The following is a 26,468-nucleotide window of genomic DNA, read 5'->3' as shown; positions in this document are numbered from 1 at the left end:
TACGGAGTACCCAACCCGGATAGCCTCTTTCTAAGAATCTCGTGAGCATGATGTTCTGTTCCCTGGCGAAGGCTTCCTCCGAGCTGCAATTGTGTCTAGCTCGAAGGGGTTCTCCATAGGGGATGCTCCACTTGAATCGGTCAGGATGACTACTCAATGCGTGGAGAAGGCTGTTGCCAGCCGTGGCTTTCCTGTACAGTCTCGTCTGCAGGGTGTTGATTATTTCAACCTTGGTGTCCAAAAATTCTACACTGTTGTGACTGATGTTACTGGTCAGAACAAGATTGCGGTCATTCTGATTGAGTTTGTTAATAAATCCTTTGGCTTCGGCAGTCGTGCCTCTCCAGATCAAGAAGAGGTCATCGATATACCTCAGCCAAAGCACGACTTGATCAAACTCCTTTCTGTAGTTGTTGACCTGCCAGAGCTCTTCTTCCCACACCGCTAGAAACAAGTTCGCACAACTGGGCGCAAAACAAGTTCCCATGGCAGTACCAAGGGTCTGGATATAGATACTGCCATTGAAAAGAAAGTAATTGTTTTGGAGACAAAATCGGATCATAGCAATGATCATGTCGGTATGTTCCAAGTATTTTATGGGGCGTTTAGAGAGATTTCTGGCAAGCTGTAATCCCTGCCTCATGTTCAATTATGGTGTACAATGAACTGACGTCCATAGTTATGAGTATGTATTCTTCCTCCCAGGCTACTCCTTGTATTTTGTTCAGAAAGTCCTTGGTATCTCTCACATACAGGGGGAGGAGGACCACTTGATCTTCTAAGAAGTGATCTACATATCGGGATACATTTTCTAAAGCACTGCCTCTTGAGGAGACTATTGGTCGCCCCGGGGGATTGACGGGATCCTTATGGATTTTGGGGAGGAGATATGGTACAGGTAGTTTGGGAAAATCCTTTTTAAGGAAACAGTACTCCTCCCACTCTAGTAAACCCCTGTCCTTCCATTCAGATAGGTGGTACCATATGCTCATCACACTTCTACTATATTCATTTCTGTTGGTAAGGCAGTAGAAGTGGGGGTCGCTCAGTTGGCTTTCCGCTTCCGCTATATAGATTTCTCTGGTAAGGATAACTACATTTCCCCCCCCCCCCCATGGCCGCTGGTCTGACTATAAAGGAATCGTCAGTAGCTAGATTGGTAATTGCATTTTTCTGTACTACGGTCATGTTGTGTATCATGGGTGTTAGTCTATTGTACCAAGCTTTCTGTTTGTAGTTTAGCAGTTGATCAGACACAATATCTTGAAATGTATTGATGTTATCGTGAGGCATTGTTGGTAGAAAGGTAAACTTGGGTCTGAAATTAGTAGAGGCTGCTTTGTCAAAAGTGATGTTCAGCTCACTAAGTATCTGGTGCTTGTGTCGTTCGTTGTGGGCCCTTTCTTCACCCAAGTCATTGAGTATTGGTAAAGTGTCAATGTCACAGATGTTGAGGTCGTCATTCACATTGTAACTCAAGTTGGTTTCTCTGTTACAGTGTGGTTTCAATTTATGCCATTTATTTAACTTCAGTTTGCGACAAAATTTGAAAATATCAATCAGAGTGTTCGCATAATTAAGAGGCTCAGTAGGACAGAAGGACAGTCCTAAACACAGCGTCCTGGCTTCTGTTTTGCTAAGTGGTTTGGGAGTAAGGTTGATAATGGTGCGATTTACCTGGACGTCATCCATTACAGGGCTGTAGTTGAGCGAGTTGCCGTGCTTCTCATACGCTCCCTGGAATTTCCTCTTCCTTTGCCTTTTTTTGTTGTCTTGTTTTCTCCTCTTCTTCCTCTGCCGCGACCTCTTCCACTCCCCCGTGGATTTGGATTCTGTGGTTGTGGTGTTGTGTGACTTGATTGCCGGCCCTTGCGTATGAGCCGGTACTCGTCTAAAGTTTTTGGTCCTGATTCTGATTCAAAGTAATTTCATTTCACCAATGATCTTCTCTCTGTATTAAACCATGAGGTTACCTTTAAGAAATCTTATGTGAAGTGGTGATCACGTGTTCGTCTTGCAAGGTGAACCATGACCCCACGGGACCGCTCACTTCATTGAGCACTAGATCCACAGGCATGCCTTACATCCTGGCGGAGCTAGATGGCAACAGACTACGGGAGACGCGGGTGAGTGAGTACGCTCACACGGTTCTAGTGACGGTTATTAAGCGGAGTACGGGAGCTTCATGCACGATTCATTTTATTTTCTTCTAGATTGCACGCGTTCACCCTTACACCATTCAGAAATAGGCTGATTTCCAAGAGCACAGGTAAGGTTTTTATCCTCTAAACTGGGTACATTTAAGTTGCCACGCATCGCGGATGGAACCTTAAAATGCGTTTCCCTTTTTTTCACAACAGACATAATTCAGTCGTAAGGTCTGTACTTCCGCACTTGTTCTTTGAACTTTTGAGGTCATTTTACTTTGGTTATTTAAAATTTCATCTTGGTCACCTATGATTACTTTTCCTGCGTATTTGAGTATTACCTAGCACTTATCATGCTCACAATTCTATTCTGTAAACTTCTACTGCTTGTCAAGTGCAATTGATGCATCGTATCTTTGACCTTTGGATTACACAACGTGTATTTATTCACTTGGAGCTGCACTGAGATCGTTTAAGTCACGAACGGGACGTATACTTTTTGTCTTTTTTTTTGTCACCTCGTTAAGTTCCCTGTACCGCACACACCACGCTATTGGTATGTTTATTGCATGCTTCATGGACATATTGTCTGGTTCAACCGATGTATAGTGGTTGCAAGCACAGATCCTGATTGTTGTATAAATGATTGTGTACTTCATATTATGACTCATTTTACGGTTTTTTCCCCCTTTTTTTTCGTTTTCTCTTTCTTTTCTACTGTTCCGGCAGGAGGCCATAATGCTCAAGGAATTAGAACTAAATGTCTTCATATTTATGCCCCTTATGAAGGGTTGAACCCGAAATGCATTGGGCTTGTTTTTCAAGCATTGTTAAGATTGATGTCTTTCAAATAAAATACATGTTTAGTTTTGGACTTTGGATGGAATCATTATAGAGTGGATAACTTGTATTCTTGTAAATTTGTCTTGAAAAGAATATATTGAGTGAAGAACCTTTTGAACTTAAACATTTCTGATTAAGTGTTTGTTCTTTTGATATACATTTGTTGGCTTTGCACTGTTAGAAACAGACACCTTAGGGACTTTCTGGCAGTGCGCTGTGTGTTAGGGACGGAGGTCCTCCGCACCCTTTTCAAGCAATAGTGACTCAGGCCCAATAGGCAGGACCTTAAGCGCACAGCAGCACAAATTGGCATACATTTATTACCTTACCATATTGTTGATTACATACTTTACAAACCGATGTGCAGGCTGGAACCCCACATTTTGAATTTTCTAGCGATCATTTTCTTGCCATTTAATATGAAAATCTTACATTACAACATAAATCCAACCGTCTTTCATTTGGAAAACATCTGAAGAGCTTGCTTCTTTGTGCAGTTGTGGTCAGTCAGCTTTTTAAAAGGATCCCAGGGATTGGCGTCTGTTTTGCAAGAGTTGTACTTTTTAGATTGTGATATCACAATAAGATGGTTATCCTGAAACAAGTGTTCTTTATTATGCTCACGGAGCGCAAGGTTTTTCATGAATGTGGAAGAAAACGTATTTTTGACGTTTCTCTCTCAAGCATTTAAGCATTTAGACTGCTACTGTTTTGTAAGTGAGGCATACCTGCTTGTCCTGCTGATTGAACAGTGTAGCTTTCATATTGAAACGTGTCGGTATAACACTAATCATTTATAGACTTTAAATTGTACTGATGTGAGGTCGGTGCTGAGACACAGTGGGAGAAGTAAACAAACTGTAATCTGTCCTAGAGGAAGGATTAAAGCCAATCTGGTTCAGGGAGGTTTGTGCCAATTCGGGTGAAGATCCTCCTTTCACTTCATTAGGTCTCGCTGAGCCCAGCGCATGCGCTGGCTCGAAGAGACATTTTGTATGTGGGCTCCAAAAAGTGCTACCAGGCCAGCCTAGAGCTACAGTGCATGTGCGCGGGCGCGCGCGCCGCGTTTACTTTCACTTTCACGGCCGCTTTGCTGCGCAGATCCAGCCGAGTCATGGCCTTGAGTCAGTGGCTGCAATCCAGTTGTTTGTTCGACTCGCTGAAGGCACCAAGAGGAGAGAGACATTTGATTGACATGAGGCTGGGATGCAGGTGATGCTAACTCTCTTTTTGTTTTTTTTCTACACAATCCGTGTTTTCCCACTCATTTTGCTAAAACCCATTTGGAAACTTTAAAGTCCAGATGAAGCCAGAAAACGCACAAGTATGACGATGAAAGTCCAAGGCTTCTATATGCTGTACTGTATTTAAATTGTGACTTTCGTCTTTGGAGCCTTAGAAGTCTTCCATCAGACACTCATGTCCGATTCGTGTCCCTTTGACAAGGAGAGTCTCTCCTAGAATTCCCCTTACTTACTCTCATACAAGTGCCTGCCTTGCCGTCCTTTAGCTCGTGGGTGACCTATCGATTACCATTTTTTCGCCCTGGAATTGATTTACTGACAATTATCTTAGCCATCAGAATGATGTAATGTTCCAAAAGGGAGGCCTGACTTTTAACATTCTAGGAATGCCATGTTTGGACTCCTCTCTCAAACAAAGCACCCGAACTTCAGATGTTTCTTAACACAAACCGCTCACCTGTGATTTTATGCTCTATTGTTCCACAAGAGGGCAGTAGCCTATTTCTATTGGTAGAACCTCGCTAAAAACGAATTGATAGCATATCATTTTCAAAAATATTCCTCGAAGCAATAGTTATCATAGAAATGCAAAACGACTTGTAGAAAATGTCCATAAATTACAGATAGCTGTTCCGCACGATTCTACTGCTATGAGGGTAGTGGCCTCTTTCTTTTTACCGTCTTAGGGTAAGAAACAATGATAGTGAAAGGGGGCTTAGTTCACCCACCTCATTTATTGACATCGTTCAGGTTAGGTGCCCTGAGTCTATGTGGGCATTCTTCTGTCATGGCGGGCAGGGGGCGGGGCTTGCACGGAATAGTCATATAGAAGGCTTTCCAAGAACAGCCTTGTGTAGGAACAGTAGTTGAGGGGTGCGTGCAGGCAGATCAGCACTGGAGGGTCTGGGTCTGTCCATGTCTTCCTTTCTCTCCGGTGGCGTAGCAGTGGCGCCATGGTGGCATCAAGAGAAAAGGGCTCCAGAACCCTGGCTAGGTAGTAAAAGGCAGCCATAAATACAGGTTTGCTTGCAAGACAGAACAGGTACGCACAGACAGCAATGCAAGCTTCTTTGCCATACAAGCGGCAAGTACATTATAGGTAGCAACATTACCTCATGTGCGAGTAGTTCATCCGTGCCTGTTGATTTTGTCTTGAGCTTCTTGCTTTAGTTAAGCCTTATAATGTTTGAGCTGCTGATAACAGAATGCACAGCCTTCACAAAGACTTGGCAAGTTAACACCTCTGCTGAGAAACAGCTGAAGTCAAGTATGGAGGGCTATATAAAAGCAAGTTTTTAGGACAGTTTGCCCTGTATGCAAATACTCTAGGCTAATTTGAAGAACTGATACATATAAATCACAGATGTAAATGTACAATACATGTAGGATCTGCTTCTTATGGTTACCCCCACTTTTTGCTGATGTTTCACTGTTTCTTTACTTTAGTCTGGCTGTGACCCTGCTATCCAGGGCCGCAGCCTAGCTGCTTCCTCTCTAAATCGATTGCATGTACTTTAGGTACACTCCAGATTGGATTCTGGGGTACCCTTATAAGTCCCTAGTATATGGTATACTATGTACCTAGGGAATAGGTACCCCAGAGGCCTCTCAGGGGCTGCAGCCTGGTTTTACCCTGGCGAAAGAAGGAGAAATGTTTAATTGCTCCAAATTTGAGCTGTTTCCATGTGTGCTGCTTGGTACAGCGCACATGGAAACAGCAAAACTCCAGTGATTGTTTGTGTGCAGGAAGGTGCTCCTTCCTGCACATAAACAATCATTTAAAAAAATGACATTTTGCAACTTCTGTGTGTGCTGCATTGAGCAGCACACATAGAAGTAACAAAACGCCACCTTCCCCTGCAGCGCAGTCACCCTTGCCCTATGGTGCGAGGGTGCCTGCATTGGCACTAGGCAGCTAAATTTAGCGCCATCACAGGGGGAAACTGAGGGTTGCACCATGTTCTTGTAAATATGGTGCAGCCCTGTGTTTCTAAAGTGATGACGCTTGTTAGCCTTCTTGGCTTTAAAGCACGCTTCGTCACTTTACTAGTAAATATGCCCTTTGGGTCCAAGGCCAATGTTCCCTCTAATTTTTTTCCTCTGTGTGCGGCAGTATAAGGTTTCTGTGCACTGCAACTAAGGCTATGTGCGCCGGAAACCAGACCGCGTATGTGGTGCAGCGCCAAATATCACTCCAAACCTTTGCTTGAAAAAAGAGTGCATTTCCACACATGTAGCTGGTTGAGGTGGAACCCAGCGTTTAGAGTATTTTTTTCCTCTGCATTTGCTTTACTCTCTGGATAATGTCCTACACTGGGGTATCTTGCAGCTCTTAACACATTATTCTTGAACAAGGCTTTTATGTATCTAGAAAAAATGCAAATCTGTGAGTTGTTGAGTGTGTTTGTGTGTGTGTGTGTGTGTGTGTGTGTTTTATAGAAGTACTACGTCAGAGGGAACATGTTTTTAAGGTTAGAGATAGCCTCAGAAGTAGCACATGAAAAAGTTTCTTTTAGTGAGAAGGTTTATGACCAGCTAAAAATCTCAAGTGTAAGTAGTGAGAACAAAAACATGAAGTTTGAGCAGAGCTCGTCAGTCTTGGTGTTTCAAGAATAAAACAAAAGCTAAAGTCCAGGCAGGGTTATGACAGTTAAGAAAATAGCCTCCCTAAGTGGACCTTGCTCTTTTATGTGCCAATCAGGTTTATTTTCTGTCACTGTGCACTACTCTGTCTAAACAGGAGCAATAATTATCGAATGAGCTTTTTTGGTCTCCCTTCCTGTGCTACTTTTCTGCATGTGTCACTATAAGTGTCTGAGGGTTGTTTTATATAATTATACGTTTTGTGGTCGGTGATTGGCTAACAAGGCATTATGTACATACTCTGGATGCCATTGATCTTTGATTAAACAAGCATTTGCAATGCAATAGGTCTCACATTTGCAAAAGTTTAAGCTATTGGCATTGTTCAAGACAATGCCTTTTTTAATCTATTTTATAAATCAAACACATAATGGCATTTATTTATCATTTACAAAGCCAATAGCTAGTGTTGCATTATTATTAGCAATGCCAGCTGCTCACACTTTTATAATGCGAGACCTATTGCATTGCAAATGCTTGTGTGGAGTATGAAATGAATGCATGTAAACTGAACTGCTACTGTCCTTTATCTGTAATGTCGGGTAGGTGTGGTGTCGAAGGCTGCTTTCTTAAACTGTCACGAACACCCCCTCCCCCCCCCCCCCCCCCTTTTTTTTAGGTCTCGCCTGACCCAGCGCATGCGCTGGTCTGGCGAGACTTATTGAGAGGGCTGCAAAAAGTGCTACCAGGCCAGCCTAGACCTACAGTGCATGTGCGCGGGCGCGCGCGCCGCGCTTGACCGCAATTACTTTAATTTTCGCTTTGAAGTTTGATCGCGATCACTTTCACTTTAGCGGCCGCACGGCCGCTTGGCATAACCAATAGGTCTCGCTTTTGGGACCTTATAAGTATTTAGTTATGCAACTGTTGCATGGCTAAACACTTATAAAGTCCCAAAGGCGAGACCTATTGGCTATGCCAATGCTTGTTTTTAATACCTTAAGGCGTGTCAACAGGCGAGCCTTCTATGGGGCGCTTTTCTGTTTCCACAGCTTCCGTACATCGGTGTTATCTTCCGTGGTTTCAGGAGGGCTGACGCCAGCACAGATTTTGAAGATACCCATGGAAGATAAATATACACACAACTAATCATAATGAACTCATTTTCATAGTAATTATCCTGAAAGTCTGGCTCTTAGACCTGGTCTGACCCCCACTGGCCTGAAGATATTTCACACTGTAGGCTTAATAATAATGTCCTGTGCGAAATTATTTTCTATATATTAGTTTGTAGTTGTTTTATCGTTGTGAATTGGTATCTAGTTAGAAACCAACAGGGATATATTTTTTTTTTCTGTCTCCTGAAATAAAAGGAGCTTGTTGCTGCCGCAAGCTTTTCTGTTTACCCCTCCTCAATGGTCTCCAAACAAATAATTTAGTAGGGTCGACTAGCTTTAGTCAAAAAGACCTGAAAACCCGGAATTGCTGATGTTAAATCTGATATCGCAAACAATAGTTTATAGGAGTTCTGCCTGTCGGTATGAAGCGAAAGACCTATAATTTGAGTGTCTTTGTCAAAATTTATGGTAGGCACATCTAGTTGAGTTATGAATGCAGTTAATGTAAACTGCGGGAAACAACCTTTCACTAAATGCTACATGTAGACTCGAGTTAAACCTTAAATACATTTATCTAACATAGAAAGGCAACATTTGATAAGTCTATGTGCTAGGCTAGAAACCTTTTTTTTTTTTTTACTGGTAAAAGGAATCTGCAGTGAATACTCCTGAACAGAGGGAAATGACGCTGCTAAGGAAGCAAACCACTACTTGACATCAGGTCAAAATAGACCCAGAACTAAGCAACATAGGTGGCATCTTTTTTTTTCCCGAACAATGTATACAGACATCGTCACATCTTTGTCTCAAGTGATATTCCTTAATATGAAGCTTTGATTTGTTTCAACTCTACCACATCTTATCATCAAGCACCTAGTTGGTTTCATGCATATTGTAAACGCAATGTCTTACAAACATGTGCATGGTGTATTGATAAGTGTGCCCTTTGCATGTTTATTTGTTGACTAATTGCATGACACTTCCTTCCAGGAACTACACATGCTTAGGTACTTCCTGTGGCGTGGGCACTTCTGAATCACTCATGTAGGAATGAGTCAGTCCTTGTTTGCCTGACTGATTTTTCTGTGGCACGTGCATCCGAGCAGTCACCTACAGGAGTAGGTGGAGACGCAGGTTATCTGGAGCAGGAAGATTAACCACATGTGCGAAGGACAACTGATGGGCCCAGGCAGAAAGAGAAAACCAATAGGAGGCGACCAGTCTCTAAAGAGGTCTATATAAGCTAACTACTTTGAAGAGGAAGCAACTAATGAGCGTAGATATAATGGAATTAACGGTCAAAGAGCATAAAAGGCCATTGATGTTGAATTGCAGATCCCATTGAAGTTAAGAAAAAAAAATGTAATTGGAGATTAGATTTCTCTTGTTTGGGGAAATAGCAGAGATGACTTAGTTCACAGAAAGAGGAACATTTTAAATTTGTTCAAAGACTTGAACATGGCTGTTTGCAAAATTTGAAGTGAAAAATAAACCAAACTGGTGTCCTCCTTCAATAAGGTATCATGCAGATATGTGAATGTTGAGTTTTTATGAAAAATGTTTCTGTGAAGACAGAAAAGTTGTGTCTGAGCTGGATTTTAGCCTTGCTAATCCAAGCCTTTAGTATAGCAAACACGAAACAGAACTTTGAAAACCTGAAAAGAAGAGAATCGGAATATGTGGCAAAGAATTAGATTTGGGCTTTTAAATAGAACGTAAATCTAAGATAATTTGATCTGGAGACATGTAGCATGCAATTTAGTAATTCCTGACTTTAAAACCAGAAGACAAACTTTCTAACTTTCCAGTGATCAAGTATGGTTTGATAACTGGCAAATCATTTCGTCACATTGTAATTTTCCGATGTAAGTACCCTCAACTTTATTTAATTAATGTGTGAAACATGCATGTCCTTAAAATAAACGGTATTGTGGAGTCCCAATTCTGTATACCCTATCACTTTACACTAAATCCCTATTTCTGCAGTCCAGTTTCAAACTCTCCATTCTACACAGGAAACCATGTACAGCAAATGTCTTATCTCTGAGTTACTCCAATGTTAATACAGAAGTTCTCCATCAGTCGTTATTTTGCTTAGAGCCAAGTATACTGTACATATTGTTTCTGGCATGAAATAATATTAATCTTTATAACAAAGACGCAACCAGCCCCCCACTTTCCCTCGTCCTCGTAGATCTGTGTGATCACCAACAGTAATCCTTATGGAATTGTAAAATCTGACAAAAAAGATTATGATAGTTGTACTAGGTGCCAGCGATGCCAAAGTGCAAGAGTGGCGAGATGCTGGTGCTTGGTATATGAAATATGGAGTAGCCTAGCCTATGGAGATTTTTGAGACTGTTTTTTAAGACACACATTAAACTGATTTCATAAAATGTTGCTGTTGAGTCTTAAACAATTCTGTTTTCTCTCTATTTGAATTAGCTGTGTGAGCTACAAAACAGTTGGCTCGAGCAAAACTAGTATGTTCACCCTTTTTTCGCTGGTTTTATTTCAGATTTCTTTATCGGTTGGGGATTGTGGTTGAACAGTTGAGTATGGAGCCCGACGCTAAAGATGGGGAAGAGGAGAATCTGCAGACTGCATTTAAAAAGCTCCGTGTGGATGCGGATGGGTAATTATTCTGTGCAGTTTAAGCAAGGTTATGCATCCGCGTTTTTGGCAGTTAATGTCATATGTGTTTAAGAAATCTATTCAGTATAAAGGTGTGCTGCATTTTAATTTGCACATGGTTGAACGAAAGAACATAGATATTTCCAGGCAGCTTTTTCACAGCATGTTGGGGCTCTGAAGAAGTCTTCTGAGAAAAGGACCTGTGATTTTTAATGTTCATTGGTACTGTTTTTCGCAGTGATCTGCTTTTTTTTGCCAAATACGATACAAACCTACGTGCCATTCTGCGAGTTGCACAAACAATATTTTGTATTTTCGCCCCCGACCTAGCTATTTCTTTCTTGACTGCTTAAAATTTAGTCTTTAAGCCTTCCTTTGCCAATTCCACCTAGCCCAAAAAAAAAAAAAACCTTCCTTTTCAATTTCACATTTTTGGACTTATTTCCCTGATAAGGCACATGGGGCATTCGGTGCCCTCTAAATATCAACAGTGCTAGTTTTTTTTTCGTGCGAGGAGAGAACTGATTTGTAAGAAAAAGGACATTCAAGGTTTTGGTCTTTAATACCCCCGTAATCTTTTTTTGTAGGTCTACTGTATGTCTTTGTGAAGGAGCAAGTCGAACACCAATCAGAGCAACTGCAGAAGAAATAAAATCCAAAGGTCTATGTCCTTCCAAAGAAAGTTGGCACGGGTAAGAAATGAACAGTTTTTCTGTTAATTGGACATTCATTCTTAGATCCATGTTTGAGTGGTGGTTGATACATTTGTTGGCTGTTGTGGCATGTTTGTACCATACAGCACGCATGATTAGCAATAGCACATGATTGAAAGTTCTATGTATATAACACCATGTACAAAGAGAACTATTATTCTGAAGTGAAAGTTAAGTGTGAGAAAACATGCTATACATTTACACGGTTGTCTTTGGAATACTTTGAACTCTGTTGAATTTTATTACATTGAAGGGTGGATGTTCCTTTATAACTAGTAAGACTTGCTTCTGCAAAGCGTGAATGATGTACTCTACTTTAGGTGATTCGGTTCCCTCTTCAATCTGGTGAAGATGCTCCTAGATCCTGTGTTGATTCTCTTGTTTGTCTCTTGTACATCACCATCTGAGCAATTGGTAGCCCTTCTGTTTGCACCTTCCTGTCAATTCTTTCAACAGGAACAAGGGCTATCCTACCCCACTCTTTGTGAAATGAGTCTCTTGATATTGTACTTTCAGCCCAGAGTAAAAACCTCACCTTTTGCTTCCATGAGATCTACATCCTTGCCCTACTTCAGGAACCCTCAGTCAGTCAAAACGTCGCCCATGACATCCCCCCCATAATTTTTTCCTTTTTAGGTCGAGCCTAGCGCAGCGCGCATGAGCTGCTCTAGGAGAGGGCCTCTTGGAATCACTCCAGACTTCCCAGGGACTTCTCTGTGTGGGTCGGACTCCTCCCACACGTTCCATTGGCCTTTCAATAATGAAAGCACGCAAATGGCCAAAGACTGGTGCATGTCATGCCTTTCCGGTAAGCGTTCACTCCCATGGCCTTTGGTTCTCGGGAGCGAGCAGCGGCGCGTAGGCTGGCAGATGGTCGTGGATCAGGATACTAATTTATAGCGCGGTCGCTTTCACTTTCGTGGCCGTGCTTGTTGTTTATGTAACCTGTCATCATGCTCTGTAGTGTATCCTCCCTCACCTTCTACTTCGTCAAAATTGTCAATAGAAAGACAATTAAAGAGGACAAGCAGGAGAGTGCGCCAAATTTCATTTCGCCTAGGGCGCTGTCTGAGCGCTGCGGAGTAGACCACGCCTCCCCACGAAAAGAGTGTGTTCATTTGCTTCGCTGGTGTCAGAAACTGGGCTAGCAGAGGCCGCACCGTTTGTGCTGTGCACACAAACATGTCGGTATCAAAACTGAACAAACCTCTCTTCCACTAAGTGTGCAGGATCCGGGGAAGGTGGTGAGTAACGTGCTGCGAGGCGGTGGAAACTATGACAAGGAGCTCGATGGACTTTTGGGAACATTTCCAATCTCTAAATGAATGCCTGCATGCTTGGCCGCCTGTGCGGGAGTGTGTCCGGGGCAGACGGGACCTCACCACACCTGGCTCGTTGCACTTACCATGTGTTTCTCTCCAGTCCCTCTTATTGTGTCACCGGTTTCTCTCCAATCTGCTTCACTTACCCGCTTCTCTCATTTCTCTCCCCCTTACAGATTTCCCTTCCCTTTGTTTCTGTAACCTCGTCTCCTGTTTCCCTCTCCTCAATCTTGTAATCATTTCTCTCTTATGCCTCTCCCTTTTGGGTTCCCTCTCCTCTCAACCATCTGTTTCTCTCTCTCTCTCTCCTTTTCTCTCTCCCTTCCGCTTCTCGTTGGTCAACGATTCACTACAACCCACCCCTCTCACACACACAGGCTTGTCTCTAGCTTTCCTTTGTTTCTCACACTCATGTGATGTGACCCCTCTTGCACCCTCGGGCCCTGCAGTTCACTTTGCTCTCCCCGCCTGTGTTTCCCATAACTTCTCACCAGCAATGCTTCCCACCCCTTATCCTCTTGGGTCTCTCTTCTGTTTCACACGCTCCCTACACAACTATCCCATTGATCTGACGCCCCCCCTTACTCCATACTTCTCTCTTCCCCCCTTCAACCCTCTCCTGCACACACACAGCTATGCAGTTTCAACTTTACGCCCTAGAGACCCCTCATCCCCGGATATCCCCAGGACACCATGCAACCCTATCCCCTTATTTTGTTTCCCCACTCTTTCTGTCCACTGTCTCGTTCTCTTTCTCCCCGTATGGATTCCGCCCACTGCATTATCTCCTCCGAGCCCAGCCAGTAGTCAATACGTGACCAGCTACCATGTGCAGCTGAAACGTGCGTGGCTTCCATACATGTCGGGTTCTGGGTATGCCAGATATCCAACAGACGCCTGTCTATCATGATATCTCGCACTTTACACACCGCCCTTTTATGAGGCTCATGCGTTGCACCTTATCTGTCCAGTTTGTTGTGCATTGCAAGATTAAAATCACCCCCCTAAAGTACCGGTATGTCAGGCGGCTCACTAAGTGTACGCCATATCTTATGGTAGAAATCAGGGTCGTCCGTGTTCAGACCATATGTATTCAGTATGGCAATTCTCTGCCCCCGTAGCGTCCCTGTGATGAGAACCGACCTCCCAATTTCGTCCGCAATAGTGATATCTGAATTGTACTCCCCTTTTAACCAGTATAATAACCCCTCTAGCATAGGAGGAATATGAGGAACGTGTACTCTCCGCCCACCTGCGCCCCAACTGTGCCCTAGATGTGGGTGTGAGGTGTGTCTCCTGCAGGAGGGCAATATCAATCCGGTGTCTGTCTAGATATGCAAAGACCTGCCTGATTTTTTTGGGGGGTTATTAAGACCTGATATTCCAGGTTAACAGGTTTAAGTGTTTAGGTCGTGTCTTCATATCCGTCCCCAGCAGTCAACTAGCTCTGTAGATTTAGCACGTTTGCAGTCTGCACCACAGCACAGAAGCAAGTACAGCATCATGGTTATAGGTATCTGAACGTGGTTATTGGACTCAGCAATGTGTCTCAAGTACTTAAGCCTGTAGAACATTCCCCAACCCCATTTTACCCACCCTCCACCCACTTCAGCATCCCAACCATGCCAAAGACATACCCCATAACAAATTAGAAACCTAATTCAGATGAAATTGGGGAGCACCCGCGTAGGGGGTCCACCGAGAGCACACAACTCCATCCATCGTAATGGATGTGGTCAAGCATATGTATATGTTTCAGACTCACCCCAACCCGCAATCCCAGTTGTATCTAATGACCACTTCTCGACTCCATACATTTTGCGCTGTCTACCATACCGCACTAGTGCCCTCACGAGCTCACACATTGCTAACAAATCCTAGCAGTGGCCATGCCATCCCGACCAGAGGGTCCGACAGCACGGCCGCCACCCAACCCCCGATATCCAACTCAAACCCAGTGTCAGTCTGGCGCGGATCCACCGACGTGCTTGTAAACGCAGATGCACGTCCAGTCATCACCAAGAGCACAGAGGCAGCCTCCAGTCTGCCCCGCTAGATAGCCCTCCGCATCTCCACTTAACGTCTCGTCTGAAGCAAACCCGCTGAGCCCAAGGGCGACACACAACACGGCAGCAGCACTGCCTCCCCAGGCCATCCCCCTGCATATAGTTGACAGATATCTCCCTACTAGTTCATGAGTTAGCGCCATTTCGGCCTGTTTGTCGGTATGGCCATCTGCCATTGTTCGCCAGTGTCTTCCATACCCTGCGTCCCTGTAGCAGCCTAGTCACCCAGGGCATCAACAGTACTGCCCCACAATAATTAGCATGTTTAGATCTTACCAGCTCATGATGTCATATTTTCGTAACCAATCGCACCGTATGTCCGCAGCTAGTCCTGGTCATTATCTTGCTCCATCCGCCGCGACTCTTTGCGCCTAGCATTGATTTTCTTAAGGAAGTCTTGCGCTGCTTTCGGCGTCTGTGGAATGGTAGATCGGCCCTCATGCATCACTCTGAGCCGCGCCGGGTACAGCATTGCGTATTCAATTTTTAATTCGCGCAGCTTCTGTTTGACCGTGTTAAACTCTCTCCGCGCCAGCTGCACCGACATAGTGAAGTCTGGGTAGAACTGTAGAGCGTTTCCCTGATAATTTATCTGCTTTTTCTCCCGCGCCAGCCTCACAATCTTGTCGCGGTCTCTGTAATTAAGGGCAAGTATTGGTCGCGGCGTGGCCCCTGGCTTCGGCCGTGGGGCAAGGGACCTGTGCGCACGTTCAATCACAAACATTGTAGAGAGGCTTTCCGTGCCAAAGACATTGCGGACTAGTTCCTCAACATAGGTTTCCATGCGACCTGTGTTTGTCGATTCTGGAATCCCCGCTATGCGCACATTATTGCGTCTGGACCTCCCTTCTATTGCGTCTGGACCTCCCTTCTAAATCCTCCGCTTTAGCTTTGATAACTTCCAGTATCCTTTCCATCTCCGTGCATTTTCGGGTCGTGTCACGCGATTCATCCTCCACCGTCGCGATGCGAGTTTCCGCTTCAACAAGGCACTCTCCGTGCTTGTCCAGCTTGGCCGCCATGTTATCCACCCGCAGGGTAATCGTGTCAAGCTTGCCATTTATATCTTGCAAGCTTCTCTGTATGGCCTGTAGGACCCCCTCCATACCCGCAGGTACTTCAGGATCAGCTGGAGAGTCGGCGTCCGGCGTCGCCGTCGCACCTTTGGTTTGTTTTTTTGCCTCGAATTGGAGCTTGGTCTGCATCCTGTCCGCCTTTCCCATGTTTGCGTTATTGAGATCCCAAGACCTGTGTATCCGCTGATTCCGCAGCACAGCCCAGCGCGGGGATCAGGGAACCCAGCACACTTCGCTAGTTGCGACCACCGGTCCGGCACACCCCGTCCTCCGTCACCACCCTTCTTATGCAGCCTCTGAGTCTGTTCCGGCCAGCGGCATGGGAGGCGTGCGACACGCCACGACACTCACACCCCACCTCCAAGCGCAATTGTATAACTGCATTGCGATCCCGTCAGGGCGGCACACTTGCGATCAGTTAGCGATTGACCCTCCAGTATTGCACCAATGATTTTTGCCCCCACGCATCGCTCTCAGCCTTCGTACCTTCGGGTCTTAGTGCACAAGAACGCGGCCAGTCACGCCCAAGAGGTGCCTCACAATCCCCCTCTGGTGTCTCGTCCTGGTCCGGCCGCAGCGCACTCCATCTTAGCGCTTTTCGGGCAGTGGGGGGGGTTGGTCACGGTCTCCCAACGTCGCACGAGGACTGCACGTAAGCCGAAGGCACTGCTCTCCTCACAACCTATTTAGCCCAGCATGCACCATCTCCTCGAGCGCACCCCTCGGCGCCGTGTCGCCAGTCGATATCTCGCTGGAGCAGCCATAGATCAGCAGCATTCCGCCGGCCTCGCAGCCGATCCGCTCTCTCCGCGTTACTGCACGTCACTCTCTCCGCGTTACTGCACGTCGCCATTTTGCCTGGTCCCAGATTCTGTCCGTTTTACGAGATGGAGTCCCGGTATCACAAATAATTAATGGGTATGCAACCGCCCAGTCCAAAGGCGCAGTGCAGTCCTCCGCCTCCCGGCCGCGACCAGGGCGCTATTTCACCGCTTCCTCCGCTCTTCGACTCATAATCTTCCGCTGGGCGCCGCCATCTTGTTCGCGCCGTATCTTCGCTCGCAGCTGGCAGTTAATCCCGCTTTACGGGGTCCAGGGGCACTTTCACCGCCTTTTGCCACTCACATTTCAGAGACAGGTGGTTCCGATCGTTACTTTCTCCAATTGCGGGCAGTTGCAAGCCCTCTTTCGAGTAATTTCCGGCTTGACCGGCGGAGCCGTCTCAGAAGGCGGCCATATCGCAGTGCGCCCTCTAGCGCCCCCCCCCAAAAATGATTGCAAGTTGAACCCTCTGGTGAGCAACATTTTAGAGTCCTGTGAGCCACATGTTCGGTGCTTCACTTTGGGTACCACTGCTCTAGGCGATGGCACTGCACTTGGAAGACCGCAAGTGTACAAACAAAGGTAATTATACTTCATAGACTCGATCAATTTTGAGCATAATTTCTTAAAACCTATTTCATATCATCATAGTAAAGTTGAGTAGGTACAGTAGGCAGCATTAGAAAAAACAAACCTCTCTCACACTCGCTGAGTTATGACGCCTCCCCTAGTTGTAAGGCCTGCTGTAAATACCTCGGGCCTATAAACCATATTTTATCTGTATGCGGGCTCACTGGAATTATGTGGCAATGGAGGAACAGATTTGCAGCAGGGCTTACGGAACTGTCCATTAATAAATGGGCAACTTATGCAGCTAATTTTTTGGCTGTATACTCTTGCTATATTATCATTTTAGCACATATTGATTGATGCAAAGGGGTCTAGATGCTATGCTAAGTTTTTGTTTTTTTAACCAGTTTATTTTCATATTTCTCACTTCTAAATTTCTCTTGAATAAAACCGATAATAGCTTTACACACCACTCTCGACCATATTATAAAGCATCTGAGTGTTAACCCTACTGTACTGGGATACATATCGGAACATGTTGAAGTCTTTTAAATAGAGTTATCGTTGTCTTAAGAGCCATCGGATGTTGCTGATGCAAAGTTTTCTTAAGAAATAGAAGTATACCGTGGGAGCCTGTTTAGGGGCTGTGGTTCATGCTGGGGTTACTGAGCTTCAGCTGTGGTGATCATGGTCTTTTATCACTGACAAACTTGGACCCAACCTACTACAGCACTGCAAACTGGGTATTACATACATTCATGTACTTGCTGCTATTCTCAGTTGGTGCCTTGCTGGAGCTGCACCGGCTTTCCTTGTAACAGTTATTTTTATGTCCTGGCTACAGAGAGCATTCATGTGGGGCGTGAAAATGATATGACCATTACATGGAACACGTAATATATTATATACTGTACAAATTAAATTGCATAGAAGGGCTGTGGTGACATCTATTGGCTCTTGTATAGGATTCAAGAGATTTACACAATTTTCAGTAGTTGAACTTTAAAGTCGTAATAGTTCTTTTTAAATTCCTTTTTGCTTTTGTGTCATGAAACCTACAATATTGTGCTGCTCCTCCTCGTTCCTCCATCGGATCTTTTTCAATCTGTGGGCACCTGGCTGGATGTCTGATACTGCCCACTGCTGTACTTTTCTTCCTTGCTGGGTTGCTAACCATCTTTTTATGGTCTGTCCTGACAGTGCAACTGTCCCTAGACAATTATGTCAGTATCACCAGGAGAGTGGCTCTGGCTCCACCCACATGTTGGGAGCCAGGAGTACATGTTGTCATTCGGTAGAAGTGCTTGCTCTCCACACAGCTGTGATCATTTTGTTTATTTATCCAGCTGCCTGAGCTTGAATTTTCAGGGCACACGCATGCCATTGTAATGCTATTAAAATGTATTAGATAACTATATAATTTGACATTTCTATCTAGCAACCGCACAGATGGGAGGAGGGCTGTCATTAACATACATGGATTTTTGGATCTGGCTTGACCGCCCACTCCCCCGGCCATATTTTTCATTAGCTTGTGTTTTTGTCCTTCGTAAATGCTGTCTTCTGATTGCTAAATAGGCTTGTTAGTCCCGCCTTGGTACGGCCATGTCGTCATTTGTAACCTCCCATGGCCACTGGCCACATTACTTGGTTGTTACACCGTACGTGTTCTATTTTCTTTACTGACTTTCTCCTACGTTAGGCACAATGCGCGCCATGCCCGCCTTCACTTTCGGAGCAGCCGGGACAATGGCAGCCACTTGTTTGCAATGCCATAGGTCTCGCATTTAAATACAAGACCTATAGCATTGCAATTTTTTTTGTTTGCGACTCGATTTCCCCCCCCCCCCCAAAAAGGGCTGGATATCTGTAGTGTTCTCCGGCACCCGATTCTAATCGGGTGTACGGCAGCCGGGGTGCCGCGACAATGGGCCTATGTAAATGAGGCGCGGGGACACAGGTGTTACTTTGCTTGGTCCGCCGTCGCAGCCCTGAGTGGCGTGCGTACGTGCGCGACCAGCTTTTATTGTCTTCAGACACGTGACTGGACGCGTACGCATTTGGCGTATCGCGTCACCTATCATGACATTACATTCCTCCCCAACAAACAAGAAAAACAACTTTAACTTTAATATTCCCAAATAACAAATGTGGAATAGTCTTACGTGTGAGAGTCCTTAAGGCGGCAGAATGGTTCAGGATTGTTCCGCAGGCTGTACTGCGACATGCCTCGGCCTTGAGAGCAACCGGTATCCCCACCGGGCTCCTCGAGGTGAGTCATGGCCTCGAGACATGGTCTCCCAGGACTTGCAGCCATACCAGACCCCTCTCTCGGTGAAGATGACCATGGGATGTCCGGCTCTCCCTGGCCGGTTCCATCTCTCTGCCACCAGTCTCGACGCCTTCCGTTCGGCTGGTGTTCCAGGTGTCAGCCACCTGGTCGGGAAGTGACTCTGCCCGTTGTGGGTGATACCTTTTGAAATGCGACACATTTCGGGTTATCTTCTCTCTCCCGCGAGTAGCAGTGATAAAAGTTCCTTTGACGGACACCACTGTCCAGGGTTCCTTTTCAAAAGTGAGACGGAACTTGCTTCCTTGAGTTCGGTTCTTGAGTAGTACAGTGTCCCCTCTGATGATGTCTGGTACGACAGCTCTTCGCCGAACACTGATACGGGCATGTTCTTTTCGGCGCCTGGCATCAATTTCACTGTCCTCAGGAAGCTCAGGTCTCCACTCAGGGTGGTGAGGAATAGTGTCCGTGACTACTCTCCCCGTTAGCAGATGTGCAGGAGCCACCCCGGTAGTCGTGTGGGGTGTCTGGCGATAACTTCGTAGAAATGTGAAGATAGCCAATTCGACCGACTGGGCTTTGTCATGCGCTATGCGTATTGTCTTATTGAATGTTCGCATGATTCTTTCAGCCTCCCCATTTGCTTGCGGCCAGCGGGGGGTGATTCGGCGATGAAGGATGCCTAGGTCTTGAAGGTATGATGCAAATTCTTGACTTTGGAAAGGAGATCCATTGTCAGTCCTTATTTCTTTCACGAGTCCATGGGCAGCCATGATTTTTTCCATTTTCGGTATGACTTCAGCCACGCTGAGGGCCGACAGTATCTCCACCTCCGGATACTTGGAGTGGTCGTCGATGGCTACCAGTGTGTGGCGTCCATCTGGAAGGCTGCCAAAGTCTACACTCACTCGGGACCACAGGATCCTCGGCCGAGGTTCCACGATGATAGGAGCAGGTTGAGGTGCCTCCCCAGTGACCTGACACGAGGGACATGTGCGGACCGTGGCCTCAACCAAGTCGTCCATTAGCGGGAACCAGACTTTTGTGCGAAGTCTCGATTTTGTCTTAACCATGCCCTGATGTCCCACATGGGCGAGGTCCACCACCCTCTGTGTTAGAGAAGTCGGAATGACTAGCCGGTGTCCTCGTAGCAAACACCCGGTGTCGTCCTCGGTGAGTGCACCCCGGACATGGTACAATCCGTCCATTATTTGCTGTGCGGTGGCTGTTAAGCTTTTCCACTGCTCTTTTACTTTGTGTCAGTTATTATTCCGGATGGCTTCCTTGGCACGCTGCAGACACTCGTCTTGGCCTGTGGCTTCCCGTAGGCTAGCCATGGAAATGGGTATGGGGCACGATCGAGCGGTGACACACTGACGTATTCCTCAGTGTCCGCGGCTTTCTCCATTTCCTGGGCCGTGGCTTTCCGTGGGTGGCGGGACAGGTAGTCGGCTGGGTTTTTGGACCCGGGCTGATACTCTATTTTACAATTATAGTTCTGGAGTTGGAGCATCCACTTCTCAATCCGCGGCGGCGGCTTAGTCGAGGTTCCTGAAAAGAGTGCCACCAGCGGTTTGTGGTCTGTTGCTACCACAAATGATTTTCCATAGAGATACAAATGGAAGTGGTGGCATCCCCAGTGGATAGCAATAGCTTCCTTCTCTATTTGCGAGTATCTCTGTTCAGTCGCGGTAAGAGAGCGGCTGGTGAACGCCACTGGGGTCCATTCTTCTTGAGGGTTCCTTCTTTGCAACAGGACGGCTCCTAATCCGACCGGGCCAGCATCCACGGCGACCAATGTTGACTTGGTGGGGTCAAAGAATGCCAGGGTAGTGGCTTCTGAGAGAGCCGCCTTGATTTTCTCGAATGCCTGGGCTTGTTCTTCGCCCCACTTCCAGGTGGTGGATTCCTTGGTCAGCTCCCTCAGCTGCGCCGTCAAGTTAGCCAGATCTTGGATAAATCTTCCACAGTAGTTGACCATTCCAAGGACGCTGCGGACTTCCGTGACATTGGTTGGGGCGACAGCTTCTTTAACGTCCCGTACCTTCTCAGGGTCTGGGTGGACCCCTTCCGCTGAGAACGTGTAGCTGAAAAATTGCAGTTTGGTGCATAGGAACTCGCACTTTTCTCGCTGAAGAGTGAGGCCTGCCTCACGTATCCAGCGTAGCACTTGGAGTAATCTTTCATTGTGCTCTTGGGATAGTTTTAGTGTGAATCATGATATCATCGCTGACATTAATTACTCCTGGGATGCCTGTGATTAACTCCTGTATCACGTTTTGGAATACCTCCGCGGCACTGGACACTCCAAAACTCAGCCTGGTGTATCTCCGTAGCCCCACGTGTGTGGAAAAGGTGGTAATGTTGCGGGAGGCTTCATCCAATACCAGCTGGTGATATCCGGCCCGGAGGTCTAGTTTTGAAAACCAACAGGCTCCCGCCATTTCCCCAATGAGATCATCTATTGTGGGAGTAATGTGGCGTTCCCGTTTAATCGCGACGTTGGGAAGTCGCATGTCGACGCAGATTCTTACCGCGCCCGGCTGTTTGGGCTTCCGGGCAACGACGATGGGAGAAACCCACGGCGTGGGACCGGACACCTTTTTGATTATTCCTGCTGCCTCTAGTTTCTTGAGTTCCTCCTCCACCAGTGGCTTCAGGTGAAATGCTATCCGCCGATGTCGTAGGGCGACAGGCTGGACCGTTGGCTCGATGTGGAGATGGATTTCTTTCCATCTGAACTTTCCGATTCCCCGGAAGACTTCCTCGAACTCGCCCAGGATGTGCTGCAGGGATTCCTGATGTACTCCGAACGCAAACGTCAACTCCTAAGTCCTCGGCTGCTCGGCATCCCAGCAGCATCCCTTGACCGTCTTCTGTGACGTATATGTTGGTGTGGACTGACCGCGTGCCATGGGAGATCACCGTCTTGAACCGCCCGCGTATTTTCAAAGGAGCTTCTTGGCCATACGCGTACACTGTAATCGTTGAGGGGCGTAGAGCCAGCTTCGGATGCATGGTGCTGTGTAGAGCGGCGGCCATGATATTAATGGTGGCGCCCGTATCCACGACGACGGTGACCTCCTGAGACCCCACTCGAATGCTGCATTGTGGTAGGCGTCGTGCCTTGCGGGTGGCGGTACCAATCATGTGGATTTTGTGCACCACTCTCTCCTCCTCTTCATCATCATCCATGTCGCTGGGTGCCGATTCTTCTTCCTTTAGGGCGTTCGCCGCTTGTCGGGGCCTGCGGTACCTTTTTGACCGACATACCTTTTCGAAACGTGTCCAGCGACTCTTCCGGAAGCTGGCGCGCTTGCCGGAAGATGAACCTCTCATAATCGCGGTTGGCCATCGGTTCGAAGTGTTCATTGAGGGCGGCTGTTAATGTCAGGTGTGTTTTGGGAGTGGCCTCCGGTAGCGTTTTAACGATGTTATGAATGTCTTTTCCACCCAAGTGTATGATCATTGCCCTTTTTTGGTCCCTATGGACTTTGGTGGCTTCGAAAAAGATGCGCAGCCGATCCTCCCAGTCCTTCCATTTGGCCGCAATCGTCGAAGGTGGCCCCTCTACTGTGAAGGGTTCAGTGGGCGGTATCGTGGCCATGGTCAATACTCAGCGCTGGGCGTGAACCTCCCTGGCTTCTGCGGGCGTGTGTGTACCGCCTGATGCGCTTCTAAGCCTCTCGGGCCTTCTCCTTATGTCTGCGTGCGCATGTGACTGGGGTCTAACCCAGCGCCCTGTGCCTGCTTCTGACTGGTGGACCTCCCTCCTTTGCGAGGCTGTGAGTAGCTGGGCCTCTGTATTCACAACGGAGTGTACCTGTCCTCCCCACATGCAGGGCCACAGACCCTCAGCTCGAGGTACTCACAGTGTGGTGCAGAGGTTCCCCCCCCTTTTGCAGCAACACGATCAGTAGGCAATGGAAAGCACATCTGCGGGGACACACCACGATCGGCAACCAATGCAACCTGGGCCATGTGTCCGGTAATCCAACGAACTTCGCAGCTCCAACACGAGCACTGCAGTGCCCCCTCGCGAGGCGGCGCGGGTGCACAGCGCGCCAGGGACACCACGAGGGGCACAGCACTTCACACGACGCGCCGGGGCACGAGCGCCGCGAACCACGGGCAGCGCTCGCGGCCGCCACACCAGCGCACAACGTGTCGGCGAAGGCACGCCCACCCTCGTTGCCAGTTCGTGTAGTGTTCTCCGGCACCCGATTCTAATCGGGTGTACGGCAGTCGGGGTGCCGCGACAATGGGCCTATGTAAATGAGGCGCGGGGACACAGGTGTTACTTTACTTGGTCCGCTGTCGCAGCCTTGAGTGGCGTGCGTACGTGCGCGACCGGCTTTTATTGGCTTCACCCACGTGACTGGACGCATACACATTTGGCGTATCGCGTAACCTATCACGACATTACAGATATCTTCCCAGCAGCGGCACGTCTAGTGGTTTCCCACGTCCGGCCTGTTGGTCTGAGAAGTGGCCAGGCACGGCGGGTGCTCAGATCTCAGGAGCAGCGAGGGGAGAGGAGCCCGAGCGGCGAGGGGAGAGGAGCCCGAGCGGCGAGGAAGAGCCCTGCTATAGCTTAGCGGCTGCTAGAGTGCGCCTCGCCTAGGGGGGGCACCGGGGCTGCTGAACGGAAGGTGTGGCGGTGGAGGAGGAGCGGCCGCTGATCAGCAGGGGATGCCGGGGGATCCAACTTGGACTGCGGCTTCTTGGTCCCGAGGTGAGTAGGGAGCAGGCACATGGGTTCCTGGGGTACAGAGAGGCACCCGTTGTGGACAGCTTTGTGAGGACGGATTGAGCAGTCTGTTCTTTACCATTAGCCCCCACAAAACGGTATTTATAGAAAACAGAAAAGGACAGTCAGAACCATTATGTGTATTGGACCATTCGTTGTGACTAGCGTGGTGCAGTGGAAATTCCACAGCCCTAGGACTTCCTTCCTGGCATCTCTTCTCTGCATAGGACGGAGTACTCACCCCACACCGACAGTTGTTTTGCACATTTCATTTTACAGTCTCTTAGTGCTGCTTTTGCCGTATTGATGGAAGTGGAAGATATGTATTCCAACTCCCGGCGGTACTCCCGCTCCTTTACGTACTGTTATGTGCCATGCATCCTGGTACCGATCTCAAATAACTTATCCCAAGGACTCATCACCCCACCCTCTACCAGACGCTCTTTTGAAAGCATGTAACATATTAGAAAGCACACCCTTCCGGGCGTTACATATCGCGTATAACGACCGATTCAGACGAAGAACATGGACCACAAATCTGAGGGGGTTGGAAAATAATGCGTAGCGTAAGCAGTGGAGCTACAGAGACCAGAGGCCATTAACAAAGCACGCTTTAGAGGTTGGAGAGTTGTGTTTTGTAACTGCGAGAAGACGGCCCGATGCTAAAGATGGGAACAGTTGTAGGCTGGGGGTAGGGGAGCAGTATGCCAGCTGGTCACAGCCAGGTCGGTGCAGGACGTACATGCACGTTGGGAGCTCGTGCATAACTGACCTATAACGAGAGCAGGCTGCAGCCAGGTCACTCAAACCGACCCGCTCTGATTATGAGCAAAACTGGCTGTATGTACATGGTTGCCATTATAGATTCATGGAATATGTGGAAGAGACGTGCTTATGATTTCTGCACAGTGTTTTTCACTGCCTGAATGGAAGGGAAGTATGGTTTTCTATTTATGACCAGCGGTTAGATTTGCATACCAGGCAGCCTTCCAGAGACCCGACTTTAAAGAGGCCTAGTGTTCATTGCAACCTCCTCCGACGATGAGCCAATAAACAGATACAGCGTGTGCTCCACACACATAACAAGTTGTCCTGTTGCACCCCCGTGTATTGAGCCAGCGTGGTCGGAGTGGGGCAGAAACCGGACACAGGCACCAACATAAAAGTGGCTCCAATTAGCCAATCACGGTTAAAGAAGTGACCCACATCTGAATATCGGGGCAGTTTTGAACTTGTGAAGACGTGCTTTGTAAGTGATGTGGTAATTTCAGGGTATTCAAGTAAAACGAACGCACCAGCCCATAAAATAGCCCCACTCAGCCAAAAACTGTGACCTGTCAGACCAGCCATTATGGCACTGCCATATTGCCCTATAGATCAGTCTTGTGAGCCAAGACCTTTCCAAGATGATGGGGGAGAAATAGCAACGCTACAGCCATAGCAGCCACATTCGCAAAAGTCTGGTAGGGCACCACTGCTCTCTTCTCCCTATCTCTTTTGCTCACACAACACTCCATCTTGTCCCCGCCCCTAAGTTCTGTCCACACACTACCTCCTTTGCTCACACTTTGCTGAAGCTGCTTCTGCTCAGACATTGAACTTTCTGCTGACACACTATGCACTGCTCATACCATGCCCACCTCCTCACACGCTGCCTCCATCGGCTCCCTGTCCTTTTTGCTCAAAAACAAGCACCTGTGCTCACTCCATATTCCCTCTGCTCTCCGCCCATTTTCACTCACTAGCCTCTGCTCGGAAATTGCCCAATGTGCTCTCTGCCTGTTATCACATACAGATCCATCTAATCCCTGGACATTCTGCTCATACTCTGCCCTTTTTGCTTACTCACTGCCCCTTCTGCGCCCACACATCCCTCTTGGTCTCACTGCCACTCTGATCCTTGACCCTCCTGCTCAAACAGTACCCCCCTGCTTACGATGTCATATCTGCTCCTTGTACCATCTGCATGTACACTGCCCCCTTTGCCCACGCACTGCTCCCCTGTTTACACATTGCATCACTGCGCTCTGCCCACTGTCTTCATACTACCCTTTTTCACCACACTTCCCCCTTCTCACACACAGTTCCTTCTGCTTCCGGCATCTTCTGCTCTCAAATTACCCCTCTGACACCCCTTCTGATCTCACATCCCCTTAGTTCACACATTCACACACTACACAATATGCTTTCTGCCCACACACTGTCCCCCCCCCCCCCACCATTTGTTTGTTTTATTTGTACATAGCCCTTTTTGCTGGCACACTACCCTCTGCTCTCACACTATTTTCTG

The 26,468-nt window shown here is 47.3% G+C and overlaps 1 protein-coding gene across 1 annotated transcript in view; it reads left to right on the top strand.

Moving 5' to 3' along the window:
* Positions 1-26,468, top strand: part of OSER1 (oxidative stress responsive serine rich 1) — a 62,841-nt gene that overhangs the window by 19,444 nt on the left and 16,929 nt on the right. The window contains exons 2-3 of the mRNA XM_085619313.1: positions 10,454-10,570; positions 11,157-11,261. Of these exons, the coding sequence (XP_085475439.1) occupies positions 10,494-10,570; positions 11,157-11,261 (182 nt within the window). The 5' untranslated portion in view covers positions 10,454-10,493. The remainder of the gene's footprint in view (positions 1-10,453; positions 10,571-11,156; positions 11,262-26,468) is intronic.

This window comes from Triturus cristatus, chromosome 7, assembly GCF_964204655.1.
Source record: "Triturus cristatus chromosome 7, aTriCri1.1, whole genome shotgun sequence".
In the NCBI taxonomy this organism is placed as follows: Eukaryota; Metazoa; Chordata; class Amphibia; order Caudata; family Salamandridae; genus Triturus; species Triturus cristatus.
The sequence above is the reverse complement of the archived record's forward strand: the minus strand, read 5'-3'. Positions and strand labels throughout refer to the sequence as shown.